The 17,952-nt window shown below is 37.5% G+C and overlaps 1 protein-coding gene across 3 annotated transcripts in view; it reads right to left on the bottom strand.

Annotated features, from left to right (window-relative positions):
• The window catches only part of YES1 (YES proto-oncogene 1, Src family tyrosine kinase), a 57,047-nt gene that overhangs the window by 14,601 nt on the left and 24,494 nt on the right, over positions 1–17,952 (bottom strand). For all 3 annotated transcript variants that reach the window (XM_032467372.1, XM_032467370.1, XM_032467373.1), the window contains exons 2-4: positions 6,921–7,194; positions 3,832–3,931; positions 1,048–1,146 (exon numbers count right to left, since the gene is read on the bottom strand). In XM_032467372.1, coding sequence (XP_032323263.1) covers positions 1,048–1,146; positions 3,832–3,931; positions 6,921–7,185 — 464 coding nt within the window. In that variant the 5' untranslated portion in view covers positions 7,186–7,194. The remainder of the gene's footprint in view (positions 1–1,047; positions 1,147–3,831; positions 3,932–6,920; positions 7,195–17,952) is intronic.

Here is a 17,952-nt window from a genome sequence, read left to right as displayed (position 1 = left end):
TTCCCTGAGACACACAATACTGAAATTAGGCCAGTTAATAACCCTACAATGGTCTCTAAGGGCTCAAGTGAAAGGAAGAGTCAATCAATGCATCATTGTTTTATTTTAAGAAACTGCCACAGCCACCCCAACTTCAGCAACCACTGCCCTGATCAGTCAGCAGCCATCAATGTGGAGGCAAGACCTTCCACCAGGAAAAAGATTATACCTTGCTGAAGGCTCAGATGATGGTGAGCATTTTTCAGCAATAGAGTATTTTTAATTACGGTATATATACCTTTTTTTTTGACATAATGCTATCACACGTTTAACAGACTACAGTATAGTGTAAACATAACTTTTATACGCACTGGGAAACTGACCCACTTTGCTGTAGTGTTTGTTTTATTGTGGTGGTCTAGAACCAAATCCCTAATATCTCTTAAGTATGCCTATACTATGCCACTGAAGGTGAACTTTAACTTTTTAAAAGTTGCAAGAATGGTACACAGAACTCCCTCCCATATGCCCTCCAGCCAGGTTTCCTGTTAACATTTTGCTTTGTCATATTCTCTTTCCCTGTGTGTGTATTTTCTTCTCAACTGAACTGAATGACAGTAAGTTGCAAACACGCTGAATCATTACCCCTAAAATACTTCAGTGTGTACATCCTAAAACACAAGGATACTCTCCTACATAACCCCGGAGCAAGCACCTCAGACAAGAAATTAACACTGATGCAATAACATCAACTGAGGGCACATTTTTGAAGTGACAGAGTCTACAGAATAGAAAAAGGGCTAATATAATTTTTTAAAGTGAAAAAATAAAAGACAGGGACTAGGCATAACGCAGTACTACAAATGCAGACTCATTTATGATCCTACTGTAGGCAAATACTATGGCATTAATTATTAACTTTCAAGTAACATCTCTTATTAATATGATACATTAGCTGTATTAAGACTGGTATGTAATTGTGTGTGTGTAAAGTTGTGGCTAAGCAGAATGTGCATTAAAACATTTTAAAAATCAAAGTAATTAATAAAATATGAAGTAGTGCCATACTCTTCTGCCTGGATGGAATCTGCAGGGGCTACATAATTGCTGGGGATGTAGCCATTCTTTCCTGTAGCAATTGATCTTGCTTCCCACCAGTCTCCTTCCCTGCAACACGCAAAACAACAATCACCACGATGTAGAGGACGGCTTAGGACACCGTCTCTGCAGTGCTGTCTCGTATTTGATGCAGACGGGAGGTATTACTCATTGATGCATTCATTTGATCAAGAATTAAACTCGAAGAATGGTATTAAAAAATTCATTACATGAATTATGGGAATAAGGCTAACTAAAATCCCAACTGTGTATTTCTGCTCCAAACAAACCAAAAAAAAACCCCTAAAAAACAAAGACAAAAAAAAAAATCCCACTTTAATTTTAGTCATAAGATCTTTTTACATAACTCTTTCAACCCAAGACAATTAACTATACCGAATAAAACAATTTGAAAAGTAAATCTTTCATATTACTCAGTTTTGATTAAATGTTTTATTCTTTTAAAGCTTTACTGAGATATAGTTTGCACACCATAAAATTCCTCCATTGAAGATGTACAATCTAGTGGGTTTTAATGTTTAGAGTCCTGCAACCACTACCATTATCAATTTTAGAACATTTTCATCACCCCAGAAATCCTGTGCCCACTAAGAGTCTCTCCCCAGCCTATTCCTCACCCACCATTTCCAACCACTAACCTGCTTTTCTGTTTCTATGGACAGGCCTCTTTTGGAGGCATTTTATATAAATGGAATCACACAATATGTGATCTTTTTGACTGGCTTCCTTTACTTAGCATAATTTTTTTAGCACTTATCAATTGTTTATTTTTTTTATTGCTAAATGATTTCCTTTTTAACAGTGCAAAAAATTACAATGTTCCTTTTTAGTCATTTTAGGGGGAAAAAAAATCCAGATGGCCCTAGAACTCCTGTAGCCAAAAGATTAGCAACAAGCAATAATCATAATAAATTTAATTTCTGGAATAAAGGATATTTACAAAAATGTTACCCATGAATATCCATATAAGACTAACATCAGTTCAGAACATGAGAACTACATGTAGTTTGTAATATTTAAGCCTGACTTTTCCAAAATTAACGTGAAAGGAGCAGATATTAACACCCTGTAATGAGGAAGACATACATACATGGTTCTGCTAGTAAAGATTAAATCCATGTTTTGCTTCACCAGAGGTAAGTATTGAAAATATTTTGTCTACATTAAAGTTTTATAAATGCTTAAGGTGAATTTGCTCTCTAAAAAATGAAATGGAAAATCCTTTTGGTAATTCAAATGTTTACAAACTCATACACTTGGCTTGTAGCTTCCTAGTATATATTAAGTACTTTCAGATATACAAACTAGAAACTTTGAGCCTGCTAACCATTCACTGATTCATTTAAATATTTACTGAATATCTTTTAACTGACAGACTTTACAACAGACAGGGTGTGCTACAAACAGGTAAAAAAAATCCTTACCCTCAGGCAACTCAGCCTAGAGCAGGATTTCTCACCCTCAGCACTATGGGCACTCTGGGTGGGGTAACTCTTCGCTGTGGGGGGCTGACCTGAGCACTGCAGGATGTTGAGCAACATCCCTGGCCTCAGTCCACTAGATGACAGTTGCACCACCCCGACTGTAACACCAGAAACGTCTCCAGACATGGCCAAATGTCCCCTGGGTGATTCTGCCCCAGGGTGAGAACCACTGGTCTAAAAGAATGATAGGCAAGTGATAAACTGTAATTCAAAACTGTGATGGAAGCTATAAATGAGGTTTGCACAGGCTGCCCTGTGAACATGCAGGAGAGACACCTAACCCAGCAAGAGGCAGGGACTGAGCCTGGCAGGAAAGAAAGACTAGCAAGAAAGGCTTCCTTGAGAAAGGACATAGGGATATACATGTTGAAGGATGAACAGAGCTGGCCAGATAATGGGATAAAAACGGAGAAATAAGAAGTCACATTCCAGAAAAAAACTGTGCAGGCACAGAGAGGGTGAGAAACCCCAATGTATTCAGAAAAGTCACGAGGAATTCAGTCTGACTGGGCCGCGGGGTGAGAATGGGGAAGAGGCTCCCAGAGGGCTGCCTACTCTTGTTTTATCTTGATGGCAGCTGGGAGCTATTTTGAAGGATTCTGAAGCAGAGAGACAATCATATTTCATGTTCTGAAACAATAACTGGTGGCGAATGGGGAAAAGGATGGAAGGAAGAATGATTGGAAGCAAAGAGATCAGATATATCTATTTTGAGAAGTTACAAAGTGGTTGCTATGCCTGCTAATGAAATTATGGGCTCTATTTTCTAAAACAAGCACTGAATTTTTCTATGGTGGGCCACTGAATGACAAAAAGTAAGAGTCACATAAGGAAAGAGCAACTTAATGTGGCCAGTTTGGGAGGAGAGGGGTTCCTTAGCCTTTTCCTCTTGTTTCTCTAAGAGAAAAGGATAAAATCTTTAAACCATCTGGTGCTAAAATAAATAGGAACACAGAATTCTATGTTTTTTTTCTAAAGTAATGTACTTGTATATATTCCCTCAATTCCCATTCTTAAATCTCTACTGTTTCTGGCAGAATCACAGCAACACAATTTGTAGGAATAACCACATCAGGCTAGAGCAGTACTATTATGCCACATGTCTAAAGAAACCATCTGTACCGTCCTACCCAGCGCGCAGAGACTCACGCCCCACCATTCTCATCTCTGAATCACCAGCCAGCTCAGCGGTTTCAGCGTAAAGTAAGGTTGCAGTCAGTCTCCCTTGTAAAATATCCGTAACACTTACGTATTGTTAATTATTTGAAATCTTTCACCCTTCTTAAATGAAAGATCTTCTGTAGTTCTGGCTTCATAATCATATAAGGCCACAAATATAGTAACACCACCTATTGGATGAAAAAAAGACCAAGGTAAATTATATAGACAAATTAAAAGAGAAATTTAAAAACACTGCCAACAACAACAAAAAAGCTTACGCATAATTCTTTCCCTAGTCTTCGGAATCTATTTTTAAAAGTTGGAGATACAGACAGCTGACGTTTTCAAGTTATTAAGGTGCTGTCTTAAGGCCTTCCATGAGATTCCTGTACTCTACAAATTCTAAAATCCTGAAGACCCAAAGAAACAAATTTAATCTTGATTCATAGTTGCAACATCTCTAGCTTGAAAAGACAAAGTTCAGATCAATTCTTTGGCAGAAAAAGCATTAACGAGTACTATAAACTACTGACACTGATCATCTCAATTTCTTAAAAACAGTGGGTGAACATTTCTATCCTTAAGACTAATCATTAACAGTACTAACTAGGATTTTATTAAGGTTATTTATTATATTTAACACTTAAAGATAAAAACAGAATATTTTCCCTAGAAATTAAATGGTATGCTATATGAAATTGTAAATTCCAAAAATAACTGTGTCACATAAAGGCACTGTGTATACATGCTTAAAGAGATTAGCAACTTAAACAGCCAAACTATTATCTGCAAGCAAAAGAACAGAATCTCACTTATCTGGCTTCTCCCCTGAGGCCCAGTCATATGTTAACTACCTATTGGACATCTTGAATGTCTAACAAGCATTTAAAACTTATTAGGTACTGCACTTTAAGCAGTCAAAGTAGCTAAATTATTACAGCTCTGGAAAATTGTTTGTTTAATATCTCAAGCTTTAAAATAATCAGTTTTATTATCATAGATGTTTATAATTTGGGGTATTACATTTTGCCAAACATGAGCAGTATGTCTTATTTCAATCTATATAATTAAAGGAGGGAAATGAGATTGGAAAAAAGAAAAAACTTATTAGGTACAAAACAAAGGCGTTTGATGTTCCTCCTCTAAACTGAATTAACAGAGTCTTCCACACCTCAGCAGGTGACACGCCCAGCCAGTCGGGTTCCTCAGGCCAAGTCCACTGCCAGCACTGCCAATTCCACTTCTAAGGTACTTCACCTACTTCCTTCTCTTTTCCCACTGCTTTCACCCTAACCCAAGCCCCTGGCACCTCCCACTGGGACTGCTGGGGCCAGCTGAGAACAGCAACCCGCCTCACATCTATACCTGTAGCTTCCCTACACCCTTCCTCCACCAAGCTGCCAGGGTAGGGGTTTTTTTGGGGGGGAGATTTAAAGGGGTTAAAAAAGGGAATTCAATCCTGCAAATCCTTTACTAATGTCTCTTCAATAGCTTCCTTCTGGCTTTGAATAAAACCCAAACTTCCGACTACAGTCTGAGGTTCTGAGAAATCCTGACTCTTCAATCTACATCATATAATTCTACCCTCTGCCCACACTAGTCCTCAAACCTGCCGAGTCCATCTGCGTCCCCTAAACTGCATTTGTTAATCTCTCTCCCCAGAAAGCTCTTTTCCCAGGTCTGCACATATTTAAGTCATTCTCATCGATCAAACCTCAGCTCAACGACTTTGTCTGAAGATGACTGTCCCTGACCCTCTAGACGGCCTTCACCAGTCATTCTGGTTAGTTCCCTCACAGCATGTATGAACCATCATCCTGTTTAGCTGCTTCTATAATTACTGTCCAACCCTCATTATAATGTAAACTCCATTAAGGCAGAAGTCTTGTTTCTCTTGCTTACAACTTCTCTCTGCCTGGCACACAGACACTGCCTGGGTATTAATAAATGAATACCCATGAATGGACTATTTCACATAAATAAACTGCTTTAAGTAACTAAAGTATGTCTTTTCAACATTTAATCATTCTGGATTACTATCTTTCCTGAACATATAATCCTGAAAATAATTTAAACTTTTACTGATGACTGAGAAGTACCACCATGGCCACCATTACTGAGGTATTTAGAGTTAGGGGGCTGGGATTAAGGTTCTAATTAACTCTGATGCCTGCAACTCTTCAAATGAACAGTCTAACAGAGTTAGTGTATGGCATTCTGGTCACTATTTTTGGTCTGCAGGTGAGCAGAATGAAGGGACAAATTTATAGTCCATGTTTATAGACAAGAGTCTTCTTTTGTCCCCACATGTTGCCCTATTTGATGCTGGCAGCTGTTTCTCCAAGCCTAAGGGTAAAGTGGACACTCCAAGGGCTGCAAGAGAGAGAGAGACCAAGAAACTCGAGTCCTTGGTGACATCAAGGACTCTGGGAGCTCACCCTACCTTTCAGAGCCAGTTGTGTTTTCTCACTCAAGGGAAAAGCACCTGACTGGGAACACTTCACAAAAGAACTCTCTCTTTTTAAAGTTTCTGACTACTTTTTTTAGAGCATTTCTGGCTCCCTGGAAGGTTGTCGGCCATCACTGCTTGCTGCTCTCTAACAGATATTGTAATGTAATAAACGAAATTCTAGAAGAGGACATTAAATCTGCACTCTCCTGCTTACTATCTGTGACCCTGAGGAAAAAAATCATCTAAACTCTGAGCCTGGGGATTTTTCTTTTTTCAATCCATAGCATCAAACAGAAAAACTATATTATCCTCACTAAATTGCCACTGACTTAACATTGCCCCAGGAACTACTGTGATACTGCAATAGTGCCTAGCACTTTTCATCTGAGAAGCTCTAACATTGAGGGAGGGAACATGCTTTTAGTCTTTATATTCCCAGGGCCTGCCACATGGTTAGCACTCAATAATTATTTGAAAAAGGAATTAGTGAAATAATTAACAGTATAACTCAGTACATAATCACCATCAAATTACCACCAAATTTCTCAGAATAATATTCGTGTATACGATAAGACTAATTTTTATGATGGAGACTTAATTTTCACATAAACTCATTTCAACAGTCCTCCACTAAGGTATTTTTCTCGCAGCAGGTAAACTTTATGTATGTATTGCCCAAGGTCACATTCTCAAACCGACAGCAGGACTGTTCATCTATGTCTCACCTGTTAAACCAGTAGGATATGAACTTGGCACCACCGAAAATGAGGAAGACGCTCCCCCAAAAGGTGTGACCCCTGAGGACCCTCCAAACGGTGTCATGGAAAGGCTGCTGAAGTTAACAGACGTGCTCTTTGTGGAGGCAGACGGTGCCGCTGCAGTGTGCTCTGCTCCATAGTGGCTGACACTTGTACTGACCGGTTCTGGAGTGTTTTCTGGTCTGTATTTAATGGCTGGACTTTTGTTCTCTTTACTTTTAATGCAGCCCATTATCAAAATCTACAAAGATGACAAGGTAAATTTGTAGAAGCAGTTAACATAATGGACACTTCAAAAAGATGAATTCAAAAGCTGACTTTAAACAAGGCATTTTTGTCCTGTAAAAAAGTAACAATAACAAAATAAACAAAAAACACAGGCAGCTGAAAATGAAGTCTCTTCCCCTCATGTATTTTTATTACAATTCTGCTATCATTCCAATCACTTCACCCCCAGCTCAATCACCTTTAATGGCTCAATGATAACATGCCACAGTGGACTGGGAACACCGAGGGCTCAGAGGGGCCAAAGTGTGCATCCTGGCTTGCTTCCTAGTGGAGTGATTTCCGGTTTTCTGCTGAACCTCTCTGCACCTCAGTTACTTGAAAAAGGAGAACCTTACTTCATAAGGTTTTGTATGAGAATTAAGTTTATTACAACGTCTAGACAATCTCTGGCAACAGTTGGTACTAGCAAATTCTGACTATTTTTCTTCTATCTGTACCAGCACTGTGTAACAGAAATATAATGAGCCATACATGTCATTTTAAGTTTTCTAGTAAATACATTTAAAAAGTAAAAGGAAACAGGTAAAACTAATTTTAATAATATATTTTATTTAACTCATTACATCTAAAATATAATTATTTCAATGTCATCAATATGAAAAAATTTTATGAGAATGTTTCATAATCTTTTTTGCACTAAGTCTTAGAAATCTGGTGTCTATTTTAAACTAACAGTACATCTCAATTTGGACCAAGCACATTTCAAATGCTTGACAGCTGTATGTGGCTAGTGTCTACTACACAAGGCAAGACAGCTCTCTTTCTTTTCTCTTCCCTCTTGATAGACACACCCCCAAAGCTTACCAAATTTGACTCCATCTATCTTTCCTTCATCTCCTACTATTTCCTCACTTATGCACACAAGAAAAAAACCTTTCCCCAACAGATAAGCCCTGTTCTTTCCCACGTCTGTGGTTTCCTTAGCACTCCCCACTGTCCATGATACTGTCCTCCTATCTCTACCTGCTAAAACTTACCCACTCACTGACAGTCACTACAAATGTTAACTTTACCACTTAGGTTTTCTCCATAATCGGTAACATATCTTTTTTGTTAAAATGTCTAATGTACCTTTGGAGAGATTTTTGTATGAGACTCTCACCTTATTCCATTTTGCATTTTGTTTTTGCTTACTGGCCTAATTTCCACCCTATCCCCAAATTACTGGCAATAAATACATTTCTTCAAAATCAAGAGTTACTCATCTCTTACGCACTGTACAGCTACCAACATGACTTGCATATGGTACAATTACTAATATTACAAACTCTGCATTATTCTATTCACTTCCTGCAGAAAAACTAATGGTGATTTCATTCATTCACTTGCTTTGTTTTTTTAACTGAAGTAAAGATTATTCTTATTTTATGGTTTTTCCCTTCTTTTATAGCATTCAAAAGGAAGTAGGTAAGCAATGACTGACTCATCAATTCTGAAAGACTAAACAGTCTTACAAACTCTACTACATAATATTAATTTAAAATGTAGCTATAAATATTAAAAGAGAAACAGTCTTAATCTCAGAGTTGGAAGGTTTTCAGATTGCTGTCTTAAATGGGCATATTCTGAAGACGTGACAGTTAAGCACAGCATCAGAACATACCGGAACTGGAAATTTAAGTATCTACTGAGCACACTATGAGAGAATGATAAGCTAAATATATAAAAGGCAATTGTTTGTAAAAGTGTTAGAATAAACTGAAGGTAAGTCATTTCACAATCTAGTAGTTGGAAAGTCTTTTAAAGCATAATGTAAAAGAAACCTTAAAGGAAACGACTAATATGATTAACTTCTTGGGGGGAAGGGCAGGCGTGGGGACAGAAACTCTTAAGTGAAGCTAAAGACATCAAAATAGGAGAAACAACTTCGTACTTGCTCACGCTCTTACTTGCTCTCTCAACACACATAAACGCACACGAAAACTGGTTGACATTCTTAATGCAGGCAACCCCTATACATGTAGCCCCTTAGAAAAACAGGAAAGCCTACGAAGAGGCAATTCACAAATGACTTATGAAAGACCAATTAGCATATGAAGATATGTCCAACCATCCTAGTCTTCTACTAAATGCAAATTTTAAAAGGCATCCTTTTTGCTTATCAGGTTGGCAAATTTTGACTCAGTACTCAAGGCTGATGGGTGAATTTTAATCAATAATCAATATATATCTACGAAATACGTTAAGTTGCAAAAACATTTTAAAATTATAAAGAACTTTCAATACTATCTATATTCAAAGTCTAAATATTAAGAAAACTACTAATATTTACATAGACTTTGAAAGGACAGCAGTTGTATGACAGAGAAAAAATTACGAAAGCCAGTAACTGGGCTGCTTTAAATCTGCTAACAGACGAACTGAAATACATCAATTCATAACCGAGGTTACTATAACTATTCACCCACCCTCATTTCCATTTCCAGCTTCCTTTAGTTCCTCATTTTCACCTTTTTCTTCACTCAGGATCCTCGCTTACATCTTTTCTCCCCACAAGACATCACTCCTAACTTAACTCCTCTTATTTCAAAAGTCACATCTTTTTTCCTCCTCACCCTACCAGTTCTCCATTACTACTCTTAACCTGTCCTCCAGCCTCTTTTTCTTAATCCAGAGTCTTCAGTCCAACTCCTCGCATCCACCCACTTACCCTTTCCAACAGCTCCAAGAGAGACCATCATTTTCAGTCCAGGTCCAACCACCCCAGTACCAACACACAGGAGCCCTCACTGCTGCCATCTCCTTTAGAAACATGCTATAGGTGTACGATGTGATTTACATGTTAAAGTGAACTTCAGGTGCAATATGAGTTAAACAGATTTTTTATGGGTTGTCTTGGAAACATAACATCATTTAAAATATTTATATAAAAAAGTCTCTTTCAAGTTTCAAGTTAATAACTTCCAGATACACATTTATTAACAACATACATTTACTAGACACTATAAAGGGAGCTAGGAATGGCAAGAAATGGTTCCTTTTCTATAAAAAGGTCACAGGTAAGTGCAGGGAAAAAATATAGTATTGTAAAATGTGAAAAATGCAGAGTGAAAAAAATGCTAGAGGAGAGGTCAGTACAGAACAGCATGAGAACACAAAGGAAGTTGTCGGCCCTGCCTCGAGTGTTTGTAAAGGAAAATTCTGCAGACAGTGGCATCTGAGCGAGGTCTTAAAGGGCTGGAGATTTAGGGAAGAAGAAATAGGATATCTTAGGAAGAATGAGGGATGAAGAATGGCTCGTATGCTTGGAGAAGCATGGTGTGTTTGTGGAACAGAAAAGTCTGAGGCAGGAGTACAAGGGGGTGTTTTGAGAATGGTGAGCAGGTGGCTACAGTGAGAGGAGAACTGACACACAAAGAGGATTATCTGCTGAGCAGCAACTTGTAGGTTTATCCAGGGAGCACTGGAAAGTTGAGATTCTTAAAAATGTGAGTAGCAGAAAATATGTGTTTTAGAATAGCTATAAAAGTATAAATTATAGACTAGAAAGAAAGAAATAATGGTGGCAGTTAGTCAAATTATAAAACACCTGCAACGGCCCATGTGAGAGAGGACAAAAGCAGGAGCATTGTGTGGCCAAAGATGAGGGAGAGGAGAGGTACACACCGAGCAGAATAACCACGTTTAGATGATCTGCAGGGTGTGGGTGCCATGACGGTAAAGCTAGGAAGAAAAAGGAGTCAATTATTCACGTTGTACAATTTATTGAACACTTTAATAAAAGTAGTTACTGTGTGTGTGCTAAGGGCTGGATGACTCCAAAGCTTCTAGTTTGAACTGAGTGGAAAGTAATGCCATAACCGAGGTAGAGAAAAGAGAAACAGGTTTTTCTGGACCAGTGAGTTCAGCCTCGGATGTTAGTTTTAGATGCCTGCAGGGCATGATGTTGAGAAGTCTAGTGGGGGACTGACAGTAAGTCTAAAACTCAGAAAGCGGCAGAAACCAGAGAAAATTAAACAAAAATATTCTCACAGTGTAACCACACCTTTTGGAGATGATAAAACTCACCCAAGGTACAGATTGGGAGGGGTGTGAAGGATTAATACAGTGTTGCAGGAATCTACGGATAAGGGACAGACAGGCAAGGAAACCAGAAAGCGGCAATTAAGAGTCAGGAGTACTTTCATAAACATAAAAACATGGTTAGAAAAGACAATCATTAACTTCAAGATAGTGAAATGGGTTGGGGAAGAGTTTCAACTGTATCTGTGGCACTTTTTTTTTCTTAAAAGAAACATGAAACAAATATAGAAAAATGTTGATGTGTTAAAGGTAGGTAAGAGACATAACTCCTCTTAAGTATTTAATACATTTTTAATGAGAAGTAGAATAATACAGTAAGAATAGAAACAAACCTTCAGGAAGAAAATAGCTAATGGTAAAGACCAACATGAAATCAAGTGGCATTTAAGCTGATTTTAAAAGGCCAGCAGTGTAGTAATTAGGAGCTCTCTAATGACTTTCACAAGAACATTCCTTAGCGTCATGAAGATAAAATTTCGATCACAGTAAATTGAATAATAAATTAATGACTAGGCCATGAAAATATAGAGAATCTGGAATGCAATATCTTCATAAATTGGGAACATGCACTTTTTATCAAGATATTTTCTATGTTTTCCATAGTGACTGGACCATTTGGCATTCACCAGTAATGAATGTGAACTCATTCTCCACATTCTCAACAACACTTCTAAGTCTGTCTTTTCCCTCTCAGAAATTCGTCTTACGTTTACTTGGGTTTGTATATAATCCAAATAGCCTGTACAGCTCTTTTACATTTTATATCTATCTAAAAAGCTTTGACAATTGAAACCGACTGATATCAAAAGGTAGCTGACAATATAAAATGCATATGACTGAGTTGATGTTACACACATTTACAACATGAGCATTATCAAAACCATTAGAACTGCTAACTGACCACTGACTCCAGTTTACTGATATAAACAATGGTCAGGACCTAGGTAATTGCCAAACATCTTTACTACCATTTAATGTGCCAATGCTATCAAAAGCATTTCATCCTCAAGGGTGCCCTTTAAAGCTCAATAGTTCTAAACTTAGATTAGATCCAATGTCAAATCTAAGACCGCATGATTACTAAGATGCCATGATGACTCTTTCATATCTTAATGCATCAATGGGTCAGTTTCTCACTCTTTAAAATCCTATTTGAAGGGGGAAGGTATAGTTCAGTGGTTAGAGTACATGCTTAGCATGTACAAGGTCATGGTTCAATCCCCAGTATCTCCATTAAAATAACTAAATAAGTAAACCTAATTACCTCCCCACCTCCCAAAAAATCCTATTTGAAAAAATGAAGGCATAAATGTGTAAAATTCACCCTTGTTAGCATACAGGTTTGCAAGTTGTGACAAATGTACACATTTGTACAGCTGCCACCTCAATGAAGATAAAGAACAGCCCCATCCCCACTCCCCACGCCACGATGCCTCCATGCATTTTTTGTAGTCAATGTCCCCCTCCAACCCCAAGGCAACCACTAATGTGTCTTCTATTCTCATAGTTTCACCTTTTCCAGATACCACACAGCACGTAGCTTTTTGATTCTGGCTTTTTTCACTTAGCATAATGTATCTAAGATCCACCCATGTTTTCTGCGGGTATCAGTTCATTCCATTTTCTACCGAGTAGTATGCATATACCACAGTTTTTATTCATTCCCCAGTTGAGGGACATTGGCATTGTTCCCAGTTTTTGAAAATCACAAATAGCGACACTATGAACACATACATGTAAGTATTTCTGTGAAGTTAAGTTTTGGTTTCACTTGAGTAAATACTTAGGAGTGAAACTGCTGGGTTTCACTTATAAAACAGCAAGCACTTTTTCAAAGCAGCATTTACATTTTGCGTTCTCACCATCAAAATGAGAGTTCCAGTTGCTCCACATCCTCATCAACACTTGCTATTGTCAGGTTGGCTGGTTTGTTTTTTGGTGAGTAGTGCTACTGTTTAGGTTTTAAATTTATATTCCTCTAATGACTATGCACCTGGTATTAAGCATCTTTTCGTGTGCTTATTTGCTACTTACATCTACTTTGGTGAAGTATCTGTTCAAATCAATTTTTAAATTGTCGTATTTTTTCTATTATATTCCAAAACAAGAATATTTACTACTATAATACTGTTATATTCTTTATATATTCTGGAATCAAGATATTTGTCAAATATACTATAATATTTTCTCTCAGCCTATAGGTTGCCTTTGCATTTTTATAATAGCATCCTTGGATGTGATTTTTAATTTTGTTCAGTTAAGTTCAATTAGCAATTTTAAATTCTGTGGTTTGTATTCTGTGTGTCCTAATGGAGAATTCCTCACCAGAAGAGTTTCTCCTATTTTCATCTAGAAGTTTTAGCTCTCTGTATCAAGCCTACTGAGTCATTTTAAATGGGTTTTTGTATATGTTGTGAAGTCTGAGATTCACTATTTTAAAACTGGATATACAGTTCTTCAACTACCATTTGTTGAAAAGACTATCCACCTCCTGTTGAATTTATCTTGGTACTTTTGTCAAAAATCAATCATAAATTCATGGGTCTATTTCTATACTTCTATTTGCTCCACTGTTTTATTATGTCTATACTTCTATCAATTATCATATTGTCTTCATTACTATAGCTTTATAGTAAGTCTTGAAATTAGATAAAATAAGTCCCTCAGGTTTTTTAAATCTTTTCCAAAACTGTTTTGGATACTCTAGAAAAGGAAGTCAACAAATTTTTCCAAAGGAGCCAGACAGTAAACACTTTAAATTTTGCTGACCAAATGGTCTCTGTCCCAACTACTAGACTGCCATTTTAGTGCAAAAGCAGCCACAGACAATTCATAAATGCTCAGCGTGGCACTGTTGTAATAAAACTATTTCCAAAAATAGGCAGAGCGCCAATATGGCCTGGAAGTTGCAGTCTGCCTGTGTGCTAGGGTCTTTCATTTCCATACAAATTGTAGAATCAGCTGGTCAATATCTACAAAAATGCCTGCTGGCATTTTGATTGGGATGATACTGAATCAACAGATCAATCAGGGGAGAACTGACATCTTAAAAATACTGATCTCTTTCCTGATCCAAGAATGTAATACTCCATTTATTCAGAACTTTAAAAATTTCTATCAGCAATGTTTTATAATTCTCAGTGTACAGGTCTTGTCCAACTTTTGTTAAAATTATCTCTAGGCATTTCAAATTTTTCACTGTTACTATAAATTATATTACTTTTATTTCTATTCCAAATTAAATGATATCATCACTTACATAAATATATATTAATATATTAATAATTTACATATACTTGATATTTAGATACTGATCTCATATCTTGTGACCCTGCTAAGCTCATATTAGTTCTAATAGCTTTTTTGTAGGTTCCATATGATTTTCTACATTCAAGATCATGGGTACAAATAAACACTTTTATTCTCCTTTCCAAAGTGTATGCCTTTCCCCTCTTGCCTTACTGCACTGGCCAACACCTCCAGTAACAGCCCCTCTAGTACAATGCTAAACAGAAGTGAGGAGACACAACATCTTTCCTTCGTTTCTATGTTTTTTTTTTCTTTTTATGTGTATTTGTTATTTAAGTATAGTTAGTTTACAATGTTGTGTCTCATTTCTGATCTTAAGGGAGAGAGCAATCAGTATACCACCGGTAAGTATATTAGCTGTTTGATTTTTTATAGCTGACCTTCATCAGGCTGAGGAACATTCCCTTCTAATTCTGTATTTGCTGAGAGTTTTTGTCCTGAATGGGTGTTAAATTTTGTCAAGTATTTTTCTATATCTACTTAACTGATCACATGAGTGTTCTCCTTTATTCAACTGATATGGTGAATTACACTAACTGATTTTTGAGTGTTAACCCCACCTTGGCACCTCTGCATTCTTGGAATAAAATCCATCTGGTTATGATACATTACCCTTTTATACATTCCTAGAGGCTAAAATGTTGTTCAATACTTTTTTGTCTATGGTCAAAAGGGATACTGCTTTTTAGTTTTCCTTTCTTCTAATTTCTTTGTCTGTTTTTGGCATCAGGATAATGTCGACCTCATGAAATAAGCTGGGATATGTTCCCTTCCTCCTCTATTACTGGAAAGAGTTTAAGATTAAACTCTACCTTAAATGTTCAAGCGAATTCACCAGGGAACTATCTGGGCCTTGAGTTTTCAATTATAAATTTAACATTTTTAATAATACAGGGCTACTCATATTCTTGATTTTCCTTGTGTTACTTTGATAACTTTCATCTTTTAGATTTGTTCAATTCACCCAAGTTATTAAATGTATATTAGCATAAAGTTGTTCATAATTTCCACTAATTAATCTAGTCCAGCACCACAGCCCTTTCGAAGTTTCTACTGTAAGTCCAGAGTAATCAACAAGGACTTTGTTTCCCTCCTGTTAGGAAAACCTCAAATGCCTCCCAGCCTCTGTGATCTCACAGGGCCATCAGCTCACATCAACCTGGCTGCTCTTAGCCCAGCTTTACAGTTTCATTCTCTGCATGTACATTCCAGAATTCAGCAAAACACCAGGGACTCCTATGTAGACTTCTAGCATTATTTTTCTAAATAGTGTCTTTCTGCTGGAATCCTGCCCTGCAACTTCCAGCTGCCTCAGCCTCCATGAATCCTGATCTCCATCTCCTCGACTTATTATTGCCCATTGCCCCTATCCCTGCTCTGCGGTTCAGACCACACCTCCAGGCAGAAAGCTGGGGTGATCAGGTACAGCTCTCCTTGTTTCCTGTCTTTCAGGGATCACAGTCCTGTACGGCTAATGTCTAATGTCTGAAAACAGCTGTGTCATGTATTTTGTCCACATTTTCAGCTTTTTGTTTTTTTGGGGGGGGGGATGGTAAACCCATCATGACCACTTAAAGTGTTCTTAAAAGAAAACATTACACCCGTGTATTATTCTAAATAAATTTGTACATCAGTTTATATAACAGATAATGGACTTATTTCTTAATAATAATCACTTTCAAACAAATTAACATTTTAAGTGTTCTAGTGGAGCTGATTACAGTGCTCTGTGGTATTTTCTTTTAATTTCAAGAAAGAAATATAATATTTAAAGTATCATTTGTGTACACACTTGCTAAGTCTAAAATTTATACTCAGCTTAATGTTTACAAGGCTCTTTTGGACTCAAAAAGGGCTTTTATTCTAAAGATTAAAACAGTAATAGGGAAGAGGCCAGAGTCTCATAAAAATCAGAAACTGCAGTTTATCTGATTACAGATTATAAGGTGAATCCCAAAAGACTGGTGGTATTCAAATTTGAATGCAGGTCTTGATAAGAGGTAATCATTGCTTTATTGTTAGGAGCTTATTGCTTCCCTACCATAATGTGGACTCTGCACCCCTGACGCTTTAACCAACTATGTCTCTCTACTGGGATAGCCGTTCCCTGCTTCTCACTCCTACTTACTCATAATTTTGATTCATCTGTAGTCTATTCCAGGTTCCCTCAATCTCCCTGAGCTACTGCCTGATTCACCTATTTCTGAGTTTGTACTGGCATGAACAAGAGTAAAAGCAAAAGGATGTGAGCTGCTATCCCATTGCCCTAACCTGCTGACGCATTAGGGTTTGGCCATCAGGTGCTCACTCCATGTCTCCTTAAGGGACTGTGGGCCCAGAAGTTTTCATGATGATCAGCCTGTTTAGGAAAAGCTCTTGCTTTAACAGCTAATGCAGATACATACATTTTAGCAAAATGTACTAAAAGTAAAACGTTTTCAAACTGAAACAAATTTCTGCCTTAGATTTTTTTTTCTTTTGAGATGAAGTCAGAGATCTGGAAGATTAATGGGCAATGCTGATCTAGCTCCACTAAGTCACCAGCCATTACCAGAAGGTACAGTCAGGATAACAAATGCAAAGTTTCACTCTGAGTCCTCATCACACCTAACTACTTTCTCATCTTCCCTGGATAATGGCAAGAAGAGAAGGTGGAGTGAAACTAAAAACATCAACAGAGCTTTGCTGGTGGGGCAAACTCTCAGAAGCAGAGAAGTAAAACAGCCCCTTTTCTATTCTCATATGGTGGCCTTTTCATCCCCCAAAAGAATGTAAGTTATAGCACCTGGAAACCTTTTGTTTCAAAATCCTATAGGAAAGAGAAGACTGATAAAGTAGTGGCAACAACAAGAAGAAACGCTACCAGGTAGTTGGGGGTCTCTTTTCTAACCTCTGGCCTTCATAGTCCATTTCAACTTTCTCTCTGCTTTTCTCTCCACATATCTCAGTTCTTTGAGCAAAATTTATTCTAACTTTCCTACATTTCTCATACTCATTTAAAATATAATCTGAATTTTCTTGATTTCTGACCATGCTGGCTGCTCCCCCTACATTAAAACTGCCCATTAAGGTTCCCAATTAATGCTAAATCAATTTTCAGTCCTCATGGCCCCTGATCTGCCAGCCACATGTGACACATGGATCCTTCCCCTTTCCACCTTATTTCTAGGACATCTGCTCTTAGTCTTCTCTGGTCTTCTCAGTCTTCTTTGCTGGTCCCTCCTTACTTTCTGACACCTAAACACAGAGTGCTGCAGGAAGGCCTTCTCCATCTACACGCTCCTTTGCTGGTATCACCCAGTCTTACATCGTTAAATGTCATTTATACATCGACAGTTACCAAACTGACATATTTATGGACTTCATGTTTTCCCACTCG

The sequence above is a fragment of the Camelus ferus genome, chromosome 24 (assembly GCF_009834535.1).
Source record: "Camelus ferus isolate YT-003-E chromosome 24, BCGSAC_Cfer_1.0, whole genome shotgun sequence".
Taxonomy (NCBI): domain Eukaryota; kingdom Metazoa; phylum Chordata; class Mammalia; order Artiodactyla; family Camelidae; genus Camelus; species Camelus ferus.
Note: the sequence above shows the minus strand (reverse complement) of the source record. Positions and strands in the feature narration are given on the sequence as shown.